The 20,348-nt window shown below is 45.3% G+C and overlaps 2 protein-coding genes and 3 long non-coding RNA genes across 9 annotated transcripts; 4 read left to right on the plus strand and 1 right to left on the minus strand.

Annotated features, from left to right (window-relative positions):
• Positions 1-1,163: 1,163 nt before the first annotated feature.
• glra4b (glycine receptor, alpha 4b) lies at positions 1,164-6,886 on the plus strand. Of its 5 annotated transcripts, none has more exons than XM_067257081.1 (10): positions 1,164-1,379; positions 2,173-2,300; positions 2,954-3,021; positions 3,365-3,588; positions 4,074-4,156; positions 4,323-4,460; positions 4,551-4,765; positions 4,981-5,139; positions 5,731-5,826; positions 6,106-6,886. In XM_067257081.1, exons 1-10 carry the CDS (start codon positions 1,321-1,323, stop codon positions 6,361-6,363), a joined length of 1,428 nt encoding a protein of 475 aa, XP_067113182.1. In that variant the 5' UTR covers positions 1,164-1,320; the 3' UTR covers positions 6,364-6,886. The 5 variants fall into 5 exon arrangements, with proteins under 5 accessions (XP_067113182.1, XP_067113183.1, XP_067113185.1 ...); XM_067257082.1 differs by having other exon boundaries at positions 5,734-5,826; XM_067257083.1 differs by having other exon boundaries at positions 1,323-1,375.
• A 382-nt stretch (positions 6,887-7,268) lies between these two features.
• LOC136963080 (uncharacterized) lies at positions 7,269-8,264 on the minus strand. The gene is made up of 3 exons (XR_010878966.1): positions 8,072-8,264; positions 7,894-7,992; positions 7,269-7,668 (listed from the first exon to the last, which is right to left on the minus strand). It is a non-coding gene; the product is annotated as an uncharacterized lncRNA (long non-coding RNA).
• Positions 8,265-9,651: 1,387 nt separating this feature from the next.
• On the plus strand, positions 9,652-13,392 carry nufip2 (nuclear FMR1 interacting protein 2). The gene is made up of 4 exons (XM_067257080.1): positions 9,652-9,798; positions 11,119-12,810; positions 13,025-13,057; positions 13,189-13,392. Exons 1-4 carry the CDS (start codon positions 9,657-9,659, stop codon positions 13,239-13,241), a joined length of 1,920 nt encoding a protein of 639 aa, XP_067113181.1. The 5' UTR covers positions 9,652-9,656; the 3' UTR covers positions 13,242-13,392.
• A 77-nt stretch (positions 13,393-13,469) lies between these two features.
• On the plus strand, positions 13,470-18,048 carry LOC136963613 (uncharacterized). The gene is made up of 3 exons (XR_010878998.1): positions 13,470-14,305; positions 14,443-17,851; positions 17,883-18,048. It is a non-coding gene; the product is annotated as an uncharacterized lncRNA (long non-coding RNA).
• A 357-nt stretch (positions 18,049-18,405) lies between these two features.
• On the plus strand, positions 18,406-18,849 carry LOC136963468 (uncharacterized). Its single transcript, XR_010878987.1, has 2 exons — positions 18,406-18,460; positions 18,495-18,849. It is a non-coding gene; the product is annotated as an uncharacterized lncRNA (long non-coding RNA).
• The last annotated feature ends 1,499 nt before the right edge of the window (positions 18,850-20,348 follow it).

Raw genomic sequence — 20,348 nt, forward strand, 5'->3', positions numbered from 1 at the left:
GAGTTCACCGAAGTGGAAGAGACACTGTTTGGTTGAATTAAATATCTGGTTCCTCCCTTCTTGTGACTTCACATCTCCAGCCTCATCCTGGCGTGGAGGGGATGAGGGGGCGAGTGTGTCTTGCGGGGAAACGGTAAGCTTCATCTGGGTCGGTGGTTGTGAGAGGAGATGGAGATGGCCTTGTGGAGTAGGGCGCCTGACCTGTGCTTGCTTCCGCCATCACAAGCACTCAGCAAGTAGGGCTCGAGTTTGTTTCTGAAGAGAACTTCCACATTAAAATTAAGGCTGGCCTACTTATCCTTTATGGAAACACTTTCACATGCAGGGTTTTACAATATTCTGGTCCGTGGACACACTTTCCCTTTCAGAAAGACCCCACATGGGAGTAAGGAGTGGTCTCACGTTCGTCTTCAGAGTTCACGGTACAGTAACAGTTCACAATGTGGTCCGCATGACGATGTACTGTAGAAGGAAAACGCCATGAAATGTTTTTCTTCATAAATGCATAAATGGATTCACTTACTGAAAGTTGCTCCATATATATATTAGCCTTGTTCAACAAGCCTGAAGCAATTAGTGCAAAGAGTAAGGGAGGGTCAATTTTAATGAACTGAATTAAACATTGATAATGCAAGATCAAAGACCATATTTAGTCTCTGTTTCAGCAAGTTGAAAATACCCTTCACATCCTGTTCCTTGTTCTGTCCTTGGCCTAGGAGATGAGTGTGTGTGATAGTGGTTTCTTTTGAATTTTAAATCAAATTACCATGCTTCAGAAGAAAAATTTGAATGAAGGACTAATTTTCAAATGTAACTTTTGTTCTAAACTGACTTATATATTGTAATATAATTAAGAAAGTTAAAGTGTATAATTTAGCTAATAATTTAAATGTGCTTGACTATTTTTCTGGTTTTGGACTTTTATATACAAATTAAAATAATTTCTTCCACTGCCAACCACAGCTTTGGCTATGAATCTAAACCGCTCATCAAAATCAGAGGCTGTCATAAGCATGAGAGCCTGAGTCTTGAGGAAAAAGCAAGGTCTAAAAATGGTAGCTGTCTCTTTAAATATTCCTGTTGGAATTCCTGAAGCATGTGGCCATGAGAGACACATCTTGTAGCCCTCCTCACAAACACTGAAACAGCAAAACTTCCCCCACAACTGAATTATAGAGAGGCTGTGTCCTGCAGCATCCACCTGCGGAGAGAGAGGGGAGCGAGAGAGGTTCACAGGCTCATCTGTCCAGGGTCACTGGCCACTCACTGACTTTTAAACAACATTGTTCCTCTAGTTTTTGTGGAGTTTGTCTGTGGAGAATGCTCTCGCATGTGCTGTGGGCGGTCTGGGTCCCGTCGTTCTGCTTCCTACAAGGCAGGTAAGAGGCGATACGACCACAGGATAGATACATTGCTGTACTTATTATTGTTTAAATGACATATTGCATGTTAGTGAAGTGGGGGGTGGGGTAATACAAATTAACTGTATTTTCTCCTCACTTTAAAATAACTGAGAACTAAGAGTTTTTACTGAGGCAAGATACTTTGATATATCTCATGTACTTCTGTCTGTCTCCATAAGTCATCATTTAATTAATTCCCATTGCAAGAAAAACATATAATTATACTGTATTTTCCATGCCAATTTTAATTAAATACAATTTATTTAAGAATAAATGGCCAGTGTTTTGGTCAGTGTGGCTTCCTTACTCGTACCGGGATATCGCTCAGATGTGGTTATTGGTCTAAATGTTTTCTGTCTTTTACATCGCATTAAATATTTAAATCATAAAACAAATCTCAATTTAGCTCAACATTTCAAGACGATTATGACGTAAGTTTGAGAGCAGTGGTCAGAGCTCGATCTCTGGGCTGGAGAGATCTTGGGCATTCAGAAGAAAGACAACAGACAATTTACTCCAACGGATTAGATATTTCACAAACAGAACTGTGTCCTTAGTGCCCACATAACTATGGATGAATAGAAATTACTAATACATATAGTAACAAGAAGTTATCCAACACATCCAGTCATGATGTCTTCTCATAAGTCACAACCCCTAACCTCCTAACCTCTAGTTAAAACCAGTGGGTACACACTGACAGTATTGCTGTCATCTGCACACACTGCATGTCCTGTGGCACCAGCAGACTAACTGCCTTCTCTGGCAGGTTGGGGTTCTGTAAAGAGATGAAACTTCCGAGCAGAGCAGTGAGGCCTCCGTCCCCCTCAGACTTCCTGGACAAACTCATGGGTCGGACGTCAGGGTACGACGCCCGCATCAGACCCAACTTCAAAGGTACGATGACGGGTTGGATTTGGGTCAGAACCCTCATTCCCTCAGAACAGGTGCTTCTGCGGAGCAAATCTCAGCTGAGATGTTTTGCATTAATCAAAGGATGTTGAACTTGGCAGCGTGATACTTATTGCCTGTGATTGTTTTTTGCTACACACAGAAATCCCCCCATGCGTTCGTTGTGAGTTAGAGACGCATCATTTGGCTTTCATGTTAACCCAGAGACCCATTTAAACAAGCTTGCGCGGCAGCAGAATCCAGCAGATTCCTTCTGACACGGTTCTTCCTTATTTCTCGGGGGTCACGTTTCATTTATATTTCATACTTGCTCTACATCCCTGCAATGTATCAAGGCAAACTGGGTAAATCCCATCTGATCATCTATAAATACCCTAATGTGACTTAAGTAGAATCAATAAATCATACCCTTTTAGAAAATGAGACGCTGAAATATTTAGAGTGTTGGTTGGAGCACTATAATAACAGGAATGTAATGAAAATGACAGAACCATTTTCATCTGTCTGTCTAAGGACAACTGAATCCAGTCCTGGGCATCTTGCCATGTCTGAATAAGAGAGCGAGAGATTCTTCAGCACAAACAAGACAGTCTGTATGTCATGGTCTTTTCACTTGATGAATTATGTATTTTTTTCAGGACCTCCTGTGAATGTCACCTGCAACATCTTCATTAACAGCTTTGGATCCATCACTGAAACCACCATGGTGAGGAATCATTATCAACTTCATCATCACCATCACCTTCATTACCACCATCACCACCACCATCACCTTCATCACCACCACCATCATCACCATCACCTTCATTACCACCATCACCACCACCATCACCTTCATCACCTTCATTACCACCACCATCACCTTCATCACCACCACCATCACCTTCATCACCTTCATTACCACCACCATCACCTTCATCACCTTCATCACCACCACCATCACCTTCATCACCATCATCACCATTATCCCCACCACCATCTTCTCACATCCGGACCTTGAATCCAGTTTCCTCTGAACATCCCTAAACATGCCCTGTGGATCCCTGCAGGACTATCGCCTGAACGTGTTCCTCCGGCAGCAGTGGAACGACCCTCGCCTGGCCTACAAGGAGTACCCCGACGACTCCCTGGACCTGGACCCCTCCATGCTGGACTCCATCTGGAAGCCTGACCTGTTCTTCGCTAATGAGAAGGGAGCCAACTTTCACGAGGTCACCACGGACAACAAACTGCTGCGCATCTTCCATAACGGAAACGTCCTCTACAGTATCAGGTGGGAGGGATAGTTAGGCGCTGGGGAACACCCGGGAAACAGCCGGGGAACAGCCGGGGAACAGCCGGGGAACAGCCGGTGCTTCCGTGTCCTGCATCGCTCGTCTGATGTAGGCTGACAGGGTGGTCTGGCTTACCAGAGTAGCTATGGTGGTGATGGAGATGATGATTAGGATTACGGTTACGATGGCGATGAGGACTAGAGTTATATTGATGGTATAAGGTTATGACGATGTTGACGGTGGTGATGGTAATGATGATGATGAAGATTAGGGTCATATATATGGATGGTGATGACCTACAGTGCCTCGTGCTCTTGGTGCTTGTGGTCCAAACCTCCAGCCTCGGCCTCAGATCTGAAACAAACTGACTGCTCTGCCAACACGAGGGCGGGAACGCGGTCACACAGAAGAAATCTAGCGGGAGTGATCTCTGTTTCATCCATCTCCACAGATTCCCCTTCTCATTGTCTGCCTGTGTTCCCAGGCTCACTCTGATCCTGTCCTGTCCAATGGATCTGAAGAACTTCCCTATGGACAGTCAGATCTGCACCATGCAGCTGGAGAGCTGTGAGTCTAAATCTGTCTCCTGTCCTCTCCCTCGACTTGCTGCTTGCTGACACTGTCGTCGGTTTCACAAATCTAATCTGGCCCACGGTCCAGCCTTCTGTTGTCGGTGTGACAGAAACATCTCTCTCTGCCCTCCCTCTCCAACCACTCTTTTTGTGGTTCACAGTTGGCTACACAATGAATGACCTGATATTCCAGTGGCTGGACGTGGGCGCTGTGCAAGTGGCTGACGACCTGATGCTACCTCAGTTTGTACTGAAAGAGGACAAGGACATGGGCTACTGCACCAAGTACTACAACACAGGTAGCATGACATCAAGTTTAATTCTGCCGGGTAACAGCTCACCACCGAACGAGTGCATGTGAGATTGATGAATCTGTATCCCGCCGTCAGGTAAATTCACCTGCATCGAGGTCAAGTTCCACCTGGAGCGGCAGATGGGATACTACCTGATCCAGATGTACATCCCCTCGCTGCTCACAGTCATCCTATCCTGGGTCTCTTTCTGGATCAATATGGACGCAGCGCCCGCCAGGGTGGGGCTGGGGATCACCACCGTGCTCACCATGACGACCCAGAGCTCCGGCTCAAGGGCTTCACTTCCCAAGGTCAGAGACATCACGTTTTTAAGTTTAACATGTGTGTGCTATGTGTTACAGCACAACTTGTGTGTGTGTGTGTCCCTCTTAAGAAAAAAATTACGTAATTGTGCCCCCCAACGTAGATTTTCAAAACCAATCAGAAGTGGGAATTCACCAACGCAATGTTTTAGTTCCACTGAAACGACCGTTTCAATAGCGAGCCTGTGTGTGTTTGTGTGCAGGTGTCGTATGTAAAGGCCATAGACATCTGGATGGCCGTATGTCTCTTGTTCGTCTTCGCCGCGCTGCTCGAGTACGCAGCCGTTAATTTTGTCTCACGGCAACACAAAGAGTTCTTCAGACTGAGGAGAAAGCTGAAAGAACAACAGCGGCAGGGACCCGTGAGTACGAGCCCCCGCGCGGCCACACCCCCAGGGCGCGCTGTCACCTACAGTTGCACATGCCTAGTTGTGCAGGAGATGCACAGTTCAGCTGCTTGTCGGATCCATGCCTCGGGATGCAAAGAGCACTGACCTGTTCTAAATTCAAATCGTCTCCTTCCTTCTCCTCCGGTTAGAAACTTCGCTTTCTGCTTCACTGAAAGGAAGAAAAAATAGAAAAGGAAAAAATAACAATATAACTGGGGAAGAAAAACACCTGGAGACGTTGTTCATGAAGATATATCTTCAGAAAGGTGTTTGCACTTGTGTAGTTTTAGTGAAGGAGAGAGCGCCTTTAATGCAAATCTATGTGAATTTGCGATCGAATAACGCTTCAAGAACGTTCTGTAATTTACCTTTAGTCCCAGATCTCGCTGTATTTTGAGTACTCACTCACTGGGTATAATTCCGATGCTTCTTACTAAATTATTCATTTAATCTCGAGAGAGAAACAAAACTACAGAGGCACTACATCGTTCAAGGCTATTTAAATCACAGAATGTCTGCATTTGCCGACTGAACTTGTTTGTTTGTGTCTCGGCTGTTGACCAGCAGGGTGGCTGTGACAACAAAAGCAAGGGGAACCACCAACCAGGCAACAGCGCCCCCCAGGGGAACACGCCCATGCCGTGCAGCGTGTGCGCCAGGGTAAAACAGCCCCTTCAACGCTAGCTGGAGAATCCTCATGTGTCAGATGTCATGGAGTGTGTTTAATGTGAACATAGTGTGAAACATGTCCTCTCAACAGGTTTGCATGTGTCTGTTTACTTGTAGACCTGAGCATTTATTATTACAGTCTGTACACCTTGAAAAACGTCTTTGTTTTTACTTAAAACCACACCATGGTTACACGTAAAACCGTCTCCTACACTTAACCTACACTTAAATTTGCGTCTGAATGACGGTAGGAGTCGTGTTTTCCTGCAGGAGGAGGAGCTGGCCCAACAGAACCAGAACTTCTACTTCCCTGGTTATGGGATGTCGTCGGACGGAGCGGAGATGGACGCGGCGCCCGTCTTCGCTGACTTCCCTCCCGGCTTCTCCTTCTACCAGATCCGCCGGCGCTTTGTGGACCGGGCCAAGCGGATCGACACCATCTCCAGGGCCGTGTTCCCTCTCACGTTCCTGATCTTCAACGTCTTTTACTGGCTCACGTACAAGGTTCTGCGACACGAAGACATTTGACTCGTTTTTAAGAACAAACATTTAGCATTTATGGAAAACCACCAGAAGACACAGCTGAACTGACGACAGTGAACTCTGTAGAACTCTTGGTCAAATCAGATGTGCCCATGGAAGCTGTAAATCAATTAATGTTATTTATTGATTTACACTTAAGTGAAACTGCAGACTTGCACTGTTATTTCTGTGCTGTAGCTCATTTTACTGTCACAACTGTTAGGGCACAAGGCCAGGAGTTGAGTCAGGAATGCATGCTAAATCTTTTCTCTTGTGGACTGGCAGCACTCATTGACTAGGTAGCCAACAGATTCAAAAAGGCAAAACGCCAGATAATACCAAACATATTAGAGAAATGTCTACTATTTATACTGCAGGTACAGGTGAAATGAAAAAAGCTGACAAAATGATTCTGGAATTACCTTTTTATCATAGTTGAAGGTTACATAGAGGAGAACTAACTTATTCATGTTACCTAAATTCATGACTGCTGTTGTTGGGACTGACAATAAAGTTAAAGATTGATGTTTGTGAGCTTGCGCCTTGTTTGATTGTTAATTTAGGAGTCAGTGAGTGAACACACTGGAATGGACGTTCATGTTCCATCTGTGAACACTTCTCTAATTCTCTAGGAGTCAGGGGTGTGTGAAATCTGCTGTTCCATTAGAAACTGTTAATAATGCAGGACCATTATCAAGTTTGTTTTCCTTGAGTTGTACTTACTGTAACAACTAGTCGGTTTGTCATAAAGTTACCTCCAGGCTACACTTCTAATAAGTAGGCCTATTTCATAATTCATCCTAAATATGGATGTATCTGTGTGTTTGATAATGGTTCTGACTGAACTTTCACGACAAGAACACTATTGGTGTTATCTGCACTGCTTTTTATTCAAAGTAAAATATCACAAGTGCAGAACTGCATGCAACGTATTCCTGCCACAAAGAGTCATGGACACAGAAATGCCAAAACAGTTTTATAACAATAATAGCCCAACGAATATCACCGTTCGCACGTGACAGGTGCTGTATACCTGAGTGAGAATGCATTTATATTTGCAGGATATCAAAATGTACAGTCAGTGCAAATTGGTATTATTGCATCCAAGACGAAGTGTAAGGAATAAGCTCAGGGATTAGTGCCATGCTGTCGACTCACAGAGATCAGTCCTTCATCGACTGACAGACCGAACAACTACTAGCCGTCCAGATCCCTGTGTGGAGGAAGGGACTTCTTCTGATGTGCGCTCTGATATCAGCTCTGCCTTCTGAAACAACAGCACCACCTAGTGTCCAAGCAGAGGACCTGCACCTGGGAGAAGCAGAGATGAGGAACACCCAACAACAAAAGATGAGATGGAAGCATGAATCAGGTTTCATTATACATGCAATACATGTATAAGTTTCATTATACATGCATACATTATATAAACGTTAGATAATTGCATATCTGTCCCACCCAGGGAAGCTGTTGCGCTGAACATTCTTGAGAGAAAGTTCTAGAACGGCTGTGAACCCAGAACTCTCCTCACCTCACCGTTCTCGTGAGTGTCCGTGGGGAAGCCGTTCTTCAGCTGCTCTCTGACCCGCTGCAGGTGATAGGCTGTGTCTCCGTGGCTCCGCCCCCGCAAGGCTTCTGTTAGCAGTGGGAGGAACATCAGAGAAACACAACTTCTCCATGTGTTACCTGTGCGGTGTTACCTGTGTTGTGTTACCTGTGCCTCCCTCTGCCCTGCCTCCCGTTGGAGTCTGAAGGTAACATTCTCAATGTTTCCAAAAATGAAACCACTTAACCATATCCGCATCACCCAGGGAGAGGAGGGAGAGGAGGGAGGAGAGGAGGAGAGGAGGGAACGAGGAGAGGCGGGAGGAGAGGAGGGAACGAGGAGAGGCGGGAGGAGAGGAGGGAACGAGGAGAGGAGGGAGGAGAGGAGGGAACGAGGAGAGGAGGGAGGAGAGGAGGGAACGAGGAGAGGAGAGAGGAGAGGAGGGAACGAGGAGAGGAGGGAGGAGAGGAGGGAACGAGGGGAGGAGGGAGGAGAGGAGCAGGGGAACGAGGAGAGGAGGGAGTAGAGGAGGGAACGAGGAGAGGAGGGAGGAGAGGAGGGAACGAGGGGAGGAGGGAGGAGAGGAGCAGGGGAACGAGGAGAGGAGGCAGGAGAGGAGCAGGGGAACGAGGAGAGGCAGCAGCAGTGGAGCTGGTGAGGGGGGCTGCCACAGGAGCTCATCTTCATCTTTACTGCAGAAGTAGACTTTCTTTCAGAGGACCACACATGCTTGAGAGAGGCTGGGATATGAGAGGGGAGTGGAGGGGAGAGGAGAAGAGAGGAGGGGAGAGGGGATTATTTAGACTGTTGTACATTTTCTACTTTTTATATTCTTATATGTTTATCATATGCATCTTCCTGCCACAGTAAATTCCTTGTTTGTGTAAACTCACTTGGTGAATAAAACTGATTCTGATTCTGAGGAGAGGAGATGAAATAGGAGCGAGTGATTCGAATTTCTATGCTAATATGTCTAAACTTGTATCATTAGCTATCACCTCTATGGATATGGTGTATTGTAGGCTACATACAATATATTTACTGAGTCACAACCGATAATGTGTGTTGCAAATTATGCAAATAAATCCAGATGTATGTTTTTAGACTAATGTTTGCTTACTCTTTTTTCTCTTTTAGCAATGCGAGACTCACCCCCGTCTGAGATCTGCATGTTGGCGGCTTTATTTAGATGTGAGGCGCTGCGAATGTGACTACACACCAAGTAGGGGGATTATACTTCGTGGATTGAAGACTCATAACTAGGGCACCATCTAGTGACTTCAGAGCAAAACAACCATTCGCTTGTATCCAACAAAGATCGCGTAGAGATCTGTGCCAAATCATCAAATCACCTTTCACCAGGGTGCGACAAAAATGATGACTTTAATAGACTTTAGAACTATTAAACTATTCAACAAGCTTCTTAGAGTCCAGACCATTCTTACTCACACTGGTGGAAACACGACACTGTGCCCAGATTACAGAATTCGGTTGTCTATAACATGCCTGTTTTCTGACAAACAACCAAACACGTCCCAACTCATTGGATTTCGAGAGAGGGGTGGGGTCCACCCAAAATAGTAGCTTTGATAGTTTTTAGACATTCTGCTGACGTATTCATGGGCCTCAAATAGCTTCCGTTTTACACTGTCGTTGATTGGGCGATTCTACAGCCGACTCTAGTTTCCCAGCGGCAGTCATCTACTCTGCAGACACTGCTGGTGGAAGCAGTCGGATATTCTATTACACTTCAATGGAGGAACAGCCCAAAGTCCGGGCACAAGAGAGACGATATCACCCCCATGGAGAAGAAAGAAGTCCCATTCAATTGAAGACGTCTATAAAAAATGAGCAGATCCACATCCAGCATCAGGAAACGCAGACGAAGAAAACAGGTTGGGCCATCCGGAAAAGTTAGCCAGCCAGACAGCAGCCTGAGTAGCTAGCTGTGGCTAGCTAGCTAACACTTAGCTAGTGGCTAGCTTGCTATGTCAATGATTAAGCCAGTCGAAATGGCTAGCCAGCTAGCTGTCATCGTTGTAACAAACGTTAAAGTGTAATGGCTGTTTGCGTAAAATAACACCACGTAGTTTTTTTAAGTGGTTAGATAAAAGTAAACCTGACATGGTGCTTCTAGTTAGGGTTGGGGTGAACGTAGCGTGACAGCTGTCACTGGTGATTTGACAGATGGGGGATTGACCTTGTGCACCGAGTATTCGCCACCCAGTTTTTACCATTTTACCCCGTTAACAATTCCATCAACATATTAACTTGTTCATATATATGTTTACAATTGTTACACGTGTTTTTATATGGCTGTCCTAAGAATGTAACGATGCCTTGAACTACTTTTAAAACAGGTTCATGTTCGGCTGGCTAACAAGCCGGCTCCACTGGAATGTTCTGCTGCCTTTTCCTGTCGGCCATGTTACAACATGTATGCTAGCTAGCTAGCTCACTGCCAATCCCAGTTATTTAGCTGGCTAGCTGACAGTGTGCACTGTCTATAAGATTCAAGTCGGAACGCATCTATTTAGCGGCCTATTCTCGATCCTCAACTACATGTTTTCATTAAATATTCATTATTATGCGAGTTTTTTTTTGTGATAAACGGTAGACAGACTAGCGAATGTGAACTAGCCAGCGCTAGCTGCCTGCAACCAGTAGCTTCCTCGCTAGCTGCTAGGTACAGTAGGCCTGTTGCATCTCCCAGTCCTATCTTGGCTGGCCACCAACCTTGAAGCCACGCAAACATTTCGATCTTACACAAACAGTTAACAACATGAATGTGCATGAAACTTACGAAACAAGGAGTCAGCTAGCAATTCAACATTTGCTAAGAATACTTTATAAATGCATGCCCCTATGTCACGAAGGATATTTCGCACATCTGAACAAGTTTATTAGTATAAATTAGTTTATTACAATAAACGACTGAAAACGGCAACCACTTTACCAGTTACCAAATGTAGCTTAACAATAATGACTTAATTCCCATTGGGACTTGTTGGCTAACATTAATTTTAAATTGATCATCTTAATTACATTACTTAATCAACTAAACTTTTCAATCAATGTAATATAGTTTGTACTTTGACAACTCTAACATGGTTGACTTTTCCTGACCTGTACAATGTGTTCATACTATTGAGAAATGTACAGACTAACAGATAAGAGGGCTGTGTCATTTCAACTATTATATTTTGTATTCTTAGGTAATGGCAAAATAAACCCCAGTGATGTTGAGGGGGAAAGGATCCAGTCTGCAGATCACACAGCTGGTACCCCACACGCCACCACAAACAATGGTAACAGACATTTGACAAATGCCAACGCGAGACAGAAGTCAACACAAAAGGTTTACTCCTCTGCTCCACCCGCGAGTGGCTTGGTCCAGATTAAGACGATGACTAGTGATGACAAGGCCCGGGCCTTGGACGTCCACCACTGTGAAGGTCAGGAATCGGGAAATAACGACTCTGCGTCGCTACAGAACGGGGAGGTGAACTCTGTTTATATCACCAACGGTTTCTCCGGCGACCCCACCCCTGACCACGCCGGCAGCGGTTCTGAAGGTGGATACACCACTCCTAAGAGACGCAGGGGTGGAAGGAACAGCGTCAAGAACTGTGAGAATGTGACGAGAGACGGGAACAGAGACATGCAGCACGGCTGCGCCTCGGCCGAATCTGAGGCGTCCAGCCCTGAGGCCTCCGACCCCGGAGCCGGCCCCAGACCCTACGGCACCAAGTCAGCCCATAAAGTAGACCACACATTACCAAGACGGACAGTGGCTCCTGAGGATGTGAGGGGAGACCTGCAGAGGAAAGACTCTGACAGTAAGACAGCAGGCGCTTCTGGTAAAAAGTTTGAGGACCGGACCAAAGCCAAGCTCTCTTCCTCAACTAAAGAGGATTCTTGGACTTTGTTCAAGCCCCCTCCAGTGTTTCCTGTGGACAACAGCAGTGCTAAAATCGTGCCCAAGATCAGTTATGCAAGTAAAGTGAAGGAAAACCTAAACAAGCCAGCCCAGGCTGGAGGAGAGTTGCTGGCTCCTCAGGCCCCTTTCAGACTGTCACAGGTCCCCATGTCTGCTATGAAAACCATCACCTCAGCTAGCTTTACTAATGGACCCATTTCTGGAGATGGAAACGGCATCCCATCTGGCGGTACCTTCTTTGCTTCTGCTGCTAGTAGTATCCCACCAGCCCACTCTCTCCCCTGCGGCGAGAACGTAGCATCTTCTTCGGACAGTAACTGTAGCTCCTCAATCAATCCCGCAGCAGCTTTTGAAACGAGGAAGTGTACTCTTTTCATTCCCTTAAACCCTTTAAATATGCAACCTGTGCTCCCCAGCGCTCGTCAAGTGGACAACCCAGCGTCTCAGACACATCAGAAGGCCCTGGGAGAAATCTTCCACAATCAGTGGGGGCTCTCCTTCATCAACGAGCCCAACATGGGAGCTGATGGAGGAGGCGGCCAGCAGCGCGGGGAGGGGAAGACCATGCCGGTCACTTTTCAAGGGGAGTGTACTGTCGCTGCAGACCAGCCATGTCCTGACGCAAGCTCCCCTAGCCCTGAGCCTGCCAGCGTTACTCTAGACCTGGACAGATGGACTAGTACTCCCGGTGGTGTGTGTGCTGCTCTCGGTCCTGCTCCAGGGGCGAGGGACGAAGGAGCCAGCCTTCATCATGCTGGCCTGGAGAAGTCGAAGGGCGAGGCGAAGAGTCCGGGTGCATTGCTGGCTGCTTCCTGTAAACACGCTGCTGCTGCTGAGACAGTCCAGTCGTCGTTGACCACCCTGGTGTCGGGGCTCTCTAAGGAGCAGGCACGGCCCAGGAGCCTGGACCGAAGGTGTAGCTGGGGGTCGTTTGATCTTAAAGCTGCTGTTAATTATCACACTAAAGGTAATTCGGAATCTACTCGCTTGAAATTGAAATTATTTATGAGTCTATCACATTGACAAGTAGTCTAGTTGTCTTTGTTTATAAGTGAAATTTGATTTCTCTTAAATGTTCATATTTCATTCTAGCTCTCTATTTCAACCTTCTTTTCTTGGTCTGGACTTAACGTGAAACAGGTTGACATGTCAGTTCTCATGTTTGTGTCTTTGTCCTACAGAAATGGGATGCATCTTAAGTTTGCAAAAACAAGGTATGGGACCCTAACCCAGCTACTATTACTCATGTTAGATTATGTTGTTGTTGTTGTATGTTATGCTAACAAACCAAACAACAAAAAGTATCAACTCGCTGACTTCTTGTGCTTTTCTTTTCCATTCCCAGATCCAAATAGAGTGGTCATTTACGATGAGCCCCAGCGTGCACCAGACCAGTGAGGGAGAATGTCAACACTAACACAGCCTCTCGCTCGGTGCTACAGTCACAACCACGGCAGTTGGGATCGCTTTCAAAAACAAAAGAGTGAGAGAGAACTGAGAGATGGTCGTGTGTGTGTGTGTGTGTGTGTGTGTGTTAAGTGACAGACTTTCTGTGGGATAATGGACTCACATTTTTGGGGGTTGATGGGAGGGGTTGGGGTGGAAGGGGGTCATCTGATCGAAAGAGAAATTGAAGAGGAGGACGGAGGTTGAAGACATTGTGATATAAATCAAGGTATTGGGAAGAAAATTGTGTGCCGGAGTTTGGAACTACAAAAGGACCAGAACCCTTGGTGTGAGAGGGATGTTGCCTCCAACTTGAACAGACTCTTGACACTTTCAGCTGTGACAGACCTTGGCGTCTGTTCCTTCTCTGGGTCGTGAAAGGAACACGATGGAAAGGTGCGAACTGAGCCCCTCTCCAGCCTTGAACCTGTCGAATTGTGGTGACTCTTGTCTCACAGTAGGATGCCTCAATCATTTTATTTCTCCATGCGTTCAAACGTACATCCTGGGTATATCCTAGTTTATGCATACACATCAATATGTACAATTGTGAATCCATTGTGAGAGAAATGAATTGGTAAAGAACGCCTGGAGTGTGAGAATGCTGGTGCTACCAGGCAGGAAGCTTGACAAGGTTTAGGGTTGAACAACAACTGTAAGCGTTGGTCTTCATTTCTTTAGCGTGCGCCCAGAATATTGACTCTTGGGTGTGTTTTTGTTTTGACACTATTTTTGTTTGTCCTGTACGACGAGATGTGACGCTCCCAGGGCCGGGAGCGTCAGGCCCGGGAGCGTCAGGCCCGGGAAGCGTCAGGGCCTGGAAGCGTCAGGGCCCGGGAGCGTCAGGGCCCGGGAGCGTCAGGGCCCGGGAGCGTCAGGGCCCGGGAGCGTCAGGGCCCGGGAGCGTCAGGGCCCGGGAGCGTCAGGGCCCGGGAGCGTCAGGGCCCGGGAGCGTCAGGGCCCGGGAGCGTCAGGGCCCGGGAGCGTCAGGGCCCGGGAGCGTCAGGGCCGGGCGCGTCAGGGCCGGGCGCGTCAGGGCCTGGGAGCGTCAGGGCCTGGGAGCGTCAGGCCGGGAGCGTCAGGCCCGGGAGCGTCAGGCCCGGGAGCGTCAGGGCCTGGGAGCGTCAGGGCCGGGAGCGTCAGGGCCTGGGAGCGTCAGGGCACTAACACTCAGCCAGGTCCTCATCTGGTGATGTGTGCTGTGCCACCTGACACCAGGACATTGGTAGAACTAGTCCTTATTTGGGGAAATTAACCTATGTATATTTTTCTTAGACCCTTGTGATTTCATCAATCCACATATTTGGTGGCATCAGTTATTTTACTACAGGGGTTGATTTCCTCTTCAACTTGAGATTAGTTTCAAAGAACTTTCATGAGACTAGTTCTGGAAGAACCATAAAATGACTTGTTATGGAGCAAGGGCTATGTGTTCGATATCACGGGGAGTATTTGGTGTGTTTAGTCTGTAGAGAGGCCTGAGTCCTCCTATGCTATTATTTTGGCTACATTTGCATACACCACTTTTTGTTGCTTGTTATCTTAGCACAGAGACTTATTTTTCATTTTCTAATGTACCTGTTATGTTAATATTTCATGCCATCTCTACGTTGGTCTTTAATCTTTTTGTAGGTATTACAATTTTGTTGCACGTCTTTTACTGGTGTAGATGAACGAGTTGTTGATGACAATTGACAGTACTGTTATAACGCAAAGCAAAGATGACAGACAAAAAGCAATTGCAATACTGTCTGATGACCCTGACCATGACAACAGTTGTGATACCAGTTACTCGCAGGTAACTTCTACTTCCGATCTTCGGCAGTGTGTAAACATGGCTCCAGTTCTCTCTTTTGGGGGTCATGAACGTTCAGGAGATTACGGTGATGGTTTTGAGTTTTGCTAACACGCTTTTCTCCACACTTCTTGTTGTAAGGTTTGTTTCCACACTACCTGAGCTGGTGCTGGCTGACCTTGAGCTGGTGCTGGCTGACCTTGAGCTGGTGCTGGCTGACCTTGAGCTGCACGTTGTGTTGTGGACGGAGCCCTGTGGGTGTGGAGCCACCATGCTTCACTGGGGTGGTTTTAGCCATGGGAGGATGTCTGGCTCACAAGTTCCTCTTCCATGGTATTCAGTGATTTAGATGTGTGGATTAATAGCACTTTATGTAAACTAATTGTTTTATCTTTTAATTACAAACCGATATGTGAGGACATGAAATACTCCTTTCGAGAATGGCTTTGGGCTGTTGATATTTTTCAGAAAAATAAAGATAAATACAGAAATATAAAATGTCACTCAGGTAGTGTCGGTGAAGCCATGTTGTTTTCCGCCGGTCTAGTGGGATGCCCAACGTTTGAACAGCTCACACAGAATGAAACTTACGAATACTCAAATGAGCTGTGACTAAAAACCAAAATGTTAAGCTTGCAGAGGGGCACATCATGCAAGCAGCTGGTCTTAACGCTGAAGCTGATGAAGCTCTGAAGCTGTTTGTCCAGACAGATTCCCTTAGCTAAGTATTCTGTTGTGCTCTGGTGTCGACCCTTAAATGAAAAATGTGGTCCTTGTTCGGTTCAGATGACCTCTGTCAGTCATGGGTTGAAACGCTTCTTCTCGGTTTACAGTAGCTAAGAGTCAGGCCTGTTAATATGCAATGGCAGGAGTTCATCTGTACTTCCTTGTTGTCTCTTGTGTTTTCACATCACAGCGTGCAGAGTGATGAGAAACGTCAAGGAGGTCTCACACCACTGCTATGTACACGCTACACACACACACACACACACACCCTGGCTATGTACACGCTACACACAAAGTTCTCCCCCCTCTGAAATCACCTGCAGAGGGAAGACCTGTGGGATTTAAAAGGCTTGGTTTTACATTCATTGTACGCTGTGTGTGTCCAAGTGGTTTAGCTCAAACTGTCAAATGTCTTACGGCTGCAGAGGAAGCCAGTGGAAGTCACACATGCAGTAGTGTATGAGGGGTTTTATTTGTCTTATCAGCTGTGTGGGAAATGTTACTACTGGGTCTGCTTTGCGTAGTTTAACAGTTTGGACATAGTTTATATAACCAGAGGTTATGGTTATATGTGTCTGTCTCTTAAATGGTCTCTGTCCATGCGCAGTTCATGAAAGAACTTGACCAAGTTCCCTTGAAATGTTCAACATTCAGAAACCCCCACGGGGGGAATCAGTAAGCCAAAACCGATTTCTCTCCTCTGTTCCTGAGTGGATCCTCTGTTCCTGAGTGGATTCATGTTTTTGCCTCTTACTGTCCAACAAGGTGACCTGTCAGCAGTTAGGTGTTGTGTGTTATGGACAGTCCCGACAGAGTTGTGTGTGTTGATTTTATAAGAAGTGTTCTCTTCTGTTATAAAAGAGTGCATTTGAGCAGATTCTTGTTCTAGACATGGAGTATCAGAAATGTGTCCCACTTGGACCCCCGTATTTTAAAGCACTTAGCAAATCAAAATGGGTATTTTTGAATATGCATCTAAATATAATAGCTTCGCCTATTACTTTAGTCTTGCAATCTGTAAACCAAAAGCAGGTTCTTGATAGTGGAGTACTTATTACGTGAGTGAGGGTGTTAGCTTACTTCATGTGGGTACAGAAGAGCATTAACATGAGGATTCTAGCTGTGTTTTTACCTCCCCCCCCCCCAAACCCTTTAAGGATGTTTCTGGAGGCCACCAAGGGTTAGAGATGAGTGGAGCGTCGTGGCCTGGATGTTTGGGAGTGTGCACGCTACAATGTGTTCTTCAAATAATATGCAAGGTTCCCCTTATGATTCATGTTCAGGTGCCTGTGTGAAAAGTATACTTATACCAGTGATTTTTGATAACGTTTATTTTTTAAATTGCTTCCAAGTTGTATCTGTGCCATGTGTCTCTTCGCCCCTTTTTTAAACATTTCTAAGACGGTTGCTCTTCAAATTTCCTGACTGCTATAATTTTGCTTCCTTTCACTGGAATGGAAGAAACTGAAAGACTTATTGTATTTAGGAGTTATTAATGCAAATGTCATGGCTTGAAATTCATTTACCTGCAATCATTCTTCAAGTTGTCTTCATGTTAATGAGAACTGTTTGCTGGGAAACTCAGTTATTTGTCCAAGGCGTGAGGTAACACACCTTTCAATTTATTTGTTTGATTTGTTCTAATGCATTTATGTATTAACTTTTATGTCTTTGTTTAAAAAAAAAAAAAAAAAAAAGGGGGTGGGAAGCTGAGTTTATTTTTGAATTGTCACTTAATTTATTCATAGATGCACAATTAGAACGAAACTACTTTGCGTCAAAAGAAAATTATAGGGAGAATTAAGATGTCATACCGTTTGAAAAACCTGTTAGACTACTTAGTTATTATTGTGGCTGAATTATAACTCTTCTTTATTTTAGAGCCTCAATGTTTATATCTTGTGGCCAATGGCAATGTTACTCCTTAGTTAACCCCCCCAACACCCTCCTTAAGTTCTTGAGTTCTTGTGAATGAGTTTTTGATGCATTTCCTCCAACAGTTGTGGTCGTGTAATGAGCATGTAAAGGTGTGTGTGTGTGTGTGTGTGTGTGTGTGTGTGTGTGTGCCGAAGTCGGACCCTTTTTCTTTTCTTTTTTTTGGCGAAGCTCTTGGTTTTTTGGTGTTAAAGTTGGGCGAGTGTGTTGAAGTACAGTATAATAACTCTTATTACACTTTCGCCAAAGGTACACTAGATGTTGGGTTACTGTGACTCGCTCCCCAGGGAGGGGGGGGGGGGGAAGGGATGGTGGGGGAGGGATGAGAGGGGGGAGGGATGAGAGGGGGGGGAGGGATGAGAGAGCCAGCCAGAGGGAGGAGTACCTAATGGGGTTAAGCCAGGTGTGTGTTGCTGTAAGTGTTGCCTCAACTGTAGCAGCTGAATGTCACTGTGAGTGATGGTATGAGTGTAGACAAATACTAAAAGAAAAACAATATTAATAGACATAACAAATACCGAAAGTGCTGCTTCTTCGCGCAGTTTTCAACTGTAACAGGGAAAATCTGGACTGTATGTGTTCCATTTGGACTTTTCTCGTATTTCTTGTTGCCCATGTCTGTTGTAAAAGCATATTGTGTGTGTGTGTGTGTGTGTGTGTGTGTGTGTGTGTATGGGGGGGTAGCCTTTACGGTTTATGGCACCAAGTGTGATCTGTGAACACACACCTCTCTCTGTGATAGCGACAAGGGAAATGTGAGTCTTGCTTGTGTCTGAGATGTGCTGAAGCTGAGAGGTGTGTTTGAGAAGCACAGATGAGGTAGGCTACATCTTAATTTCTCGTGGCTGTTGTGCCTGCCGTTACTAGTCTGCTTCTGGTCAGTTGACACTCAGAATTTTCAAAGGCAGCAGCAGGATTTGTTTTCTTATTTTCTGAATTTAACCAATGCATCTCATTACAAATACCTAAATGTTCTTTTTTTTTTTTTTTTTTTTGTAAGCATGATAACCCTCAAAATTCAAAACCAATGTAATACATTTAATAAAAAAAACTCGTGTTCACGATTTCAGTTTCCATTAAAATGTTAAGTTTTCTTTAAAAATCCTCACTGGTCTCGCTTGTCTTGTGTTTCTACGTTTTTATCGAGCGTTAATATTTTAACTAGCTCTATAGATATCCAATTGCAGTGTCAGCTTTCAGACACTAGATGGTGGCATTTCAAACGTTTCACCTAAATGTGTTGCAGAACCCCTGCCTACACCATAGACAAAAGTATACCAAGAATAATGGCTCTTTAAAGATGGCGTCCCCTTCCATTTCTATGGAAAGTGTTCAATCAGAGAATGCTCTGGTTCAAGGGCGCGAAACGGACCGCTCCATCTTTCAACTTTCGGGTTTGCGCAGAACACTACAGTGGCTCCCATTGGACCACACACACCATAGACTTCCTAGACCCCCACACTATTCTTTTCGATAGTCAAAACCCAAATCATCCAAGACGGGTTGATGCAATCAATGTTAAGACTCCCACATATTCCTACAATTTAGATTTTTCACCTTCTCATCTAGCGATTTGACACAAATCTAGAGACTTTCTGCTACTTTGGCAATCTCCGTTATACTTGCGTGTCGTCATAGAAAGACGCTTCCCCCCTCAATTTGGGGGCAACGACCTCAAGACGACCACCTCAAGTAAGGTATTCCTCCAAACAAAACTTTCCCACTCGTCCCCACACAAGTTGCATGGTGAGTGGGGCTAAGCTAATTGACTTTCGTTCAGTCACAGACCAAATTCGCCAAAAGCGTATAGCTACCAAGGCGGAGACTCAAACGAACGAATCTTTTGAGTCGGAGGATTGAGATATTTTAGTTCACATTAAGAACGACGGCACGTCGTTTTCAATGCCTCAAAACTTATTTAAAGTTTTCTACAGTACCAGTATATCGCCTGCTAGCAACTGCGCTTGCTGCTATCCTGTTAGTTATTAGGTAGTTCGCTAGGCAGCTAAAATGTGGATCCGACAATATCTACAGTACAATATCGAGCTATCAGCCAGTTAGCGAAATACTGCAGTAGTAGCTCTACATATTTGTAACGAAACTTGTGATGGAAAGTATGTGAACGGGTTTCTTCTAGTGAATAGATGACCAAAAATACGAAGTGCTACTAGGACGCCATAGCGATATAAAGCAATCCCGTACTTTGTGTTAAGGGCAGATTTATCTACCCAAATAATACCAGACCTCCATCCAGGGATTATTTTATATTTTTGTCACCTAACGTTTGCCTATATACAGAATGTCAGATTGTTAAATGGTAGCTCCGGCAAAGGTGCCGTAAATAAGATCCTTTAACACCCGTGTGTGAGGCCTGGTTTCACTCACATTACGTACAGTAATTTACTTTTACTTGGGCAAACCACCCTCTAGATGGCGTTGGGAGAGCATTTTTGGTGGATATAACTTTGCCTTAGAAGTTGCTGAGCAGGTTCATAAATATGTATCTTACGTCACAGATAGTTCGCCTCGAACGGTTGCTCATTGCTACTTATAATTGCAGTTTATTAATTTGGTGTGAGGACCGAACTCACGATGCGCTAAAG

The sequence above is a fragment of the Osmerus mordax genome, chromosome 19 (assembly GCF_038355195.1).
Source record: "Osmerus mordax isolate fOsmMor3 chromosome 19, fOsmMor3.pri, whole genome shotgun sequence".
Lineage (NCBI taxonomy): Eukaryota > Metazoa > Chordata > Actinopteri > Osmeriformes > Osmeridae > Osmerus > Osmerus mordax.

What these genes read in the sequence shown, in the direction of transcription:
- glra4b (XM_067257081.1), top strand. Translation starts at nt 1,321, where the DNA reads ATGCTCTCGCATGTGCTGTGGGCGGTCTGGGTCCCGTCGTTCTGCTTC. An exon ending in CATCAGACCCAACTTCAAAG is followed by an intron (nt 2,301 to 2,953) that starts GTACGATGACGG and finishes TATTTTTTTCAG; the next exon opens with GACCTCCTGTGAATGTCACC. An exon ending in CCATCACTGAAACCACCATG is followed by an intron (nt 3,022 to 3,364) that starts GTGAGGAATCAT and finishes GGATCCCTGCAG; the next exon opens with GACTATCGCCTGAACGTGTT.
- nufip2 (XM_067257080.1), top strand. Translation starts at nt 9,657, where the DNA reads ATGGAGGAACAGCCCAAAGTCCGGGCACAAGAGAGACGATATCACCCC. An exon ending in AACGCAGACGAAGAAAACAG is followed by an intron (nt 9,799 to 11,118) that starts GTTGGGCCATCC and finishes TTGTATTCTTAG; the next exon opens with GTAATGGCAAAATAAACCCC. An exon ending in CTTAAGTTTGCAAAAACAAG is followed by an intron (nt 13,058 to 13,188) that starts GTATGGGACCCT and finishes TTCCATTCCCAG; the next exon opens with ATCCAAATAGAGTGGTCATT.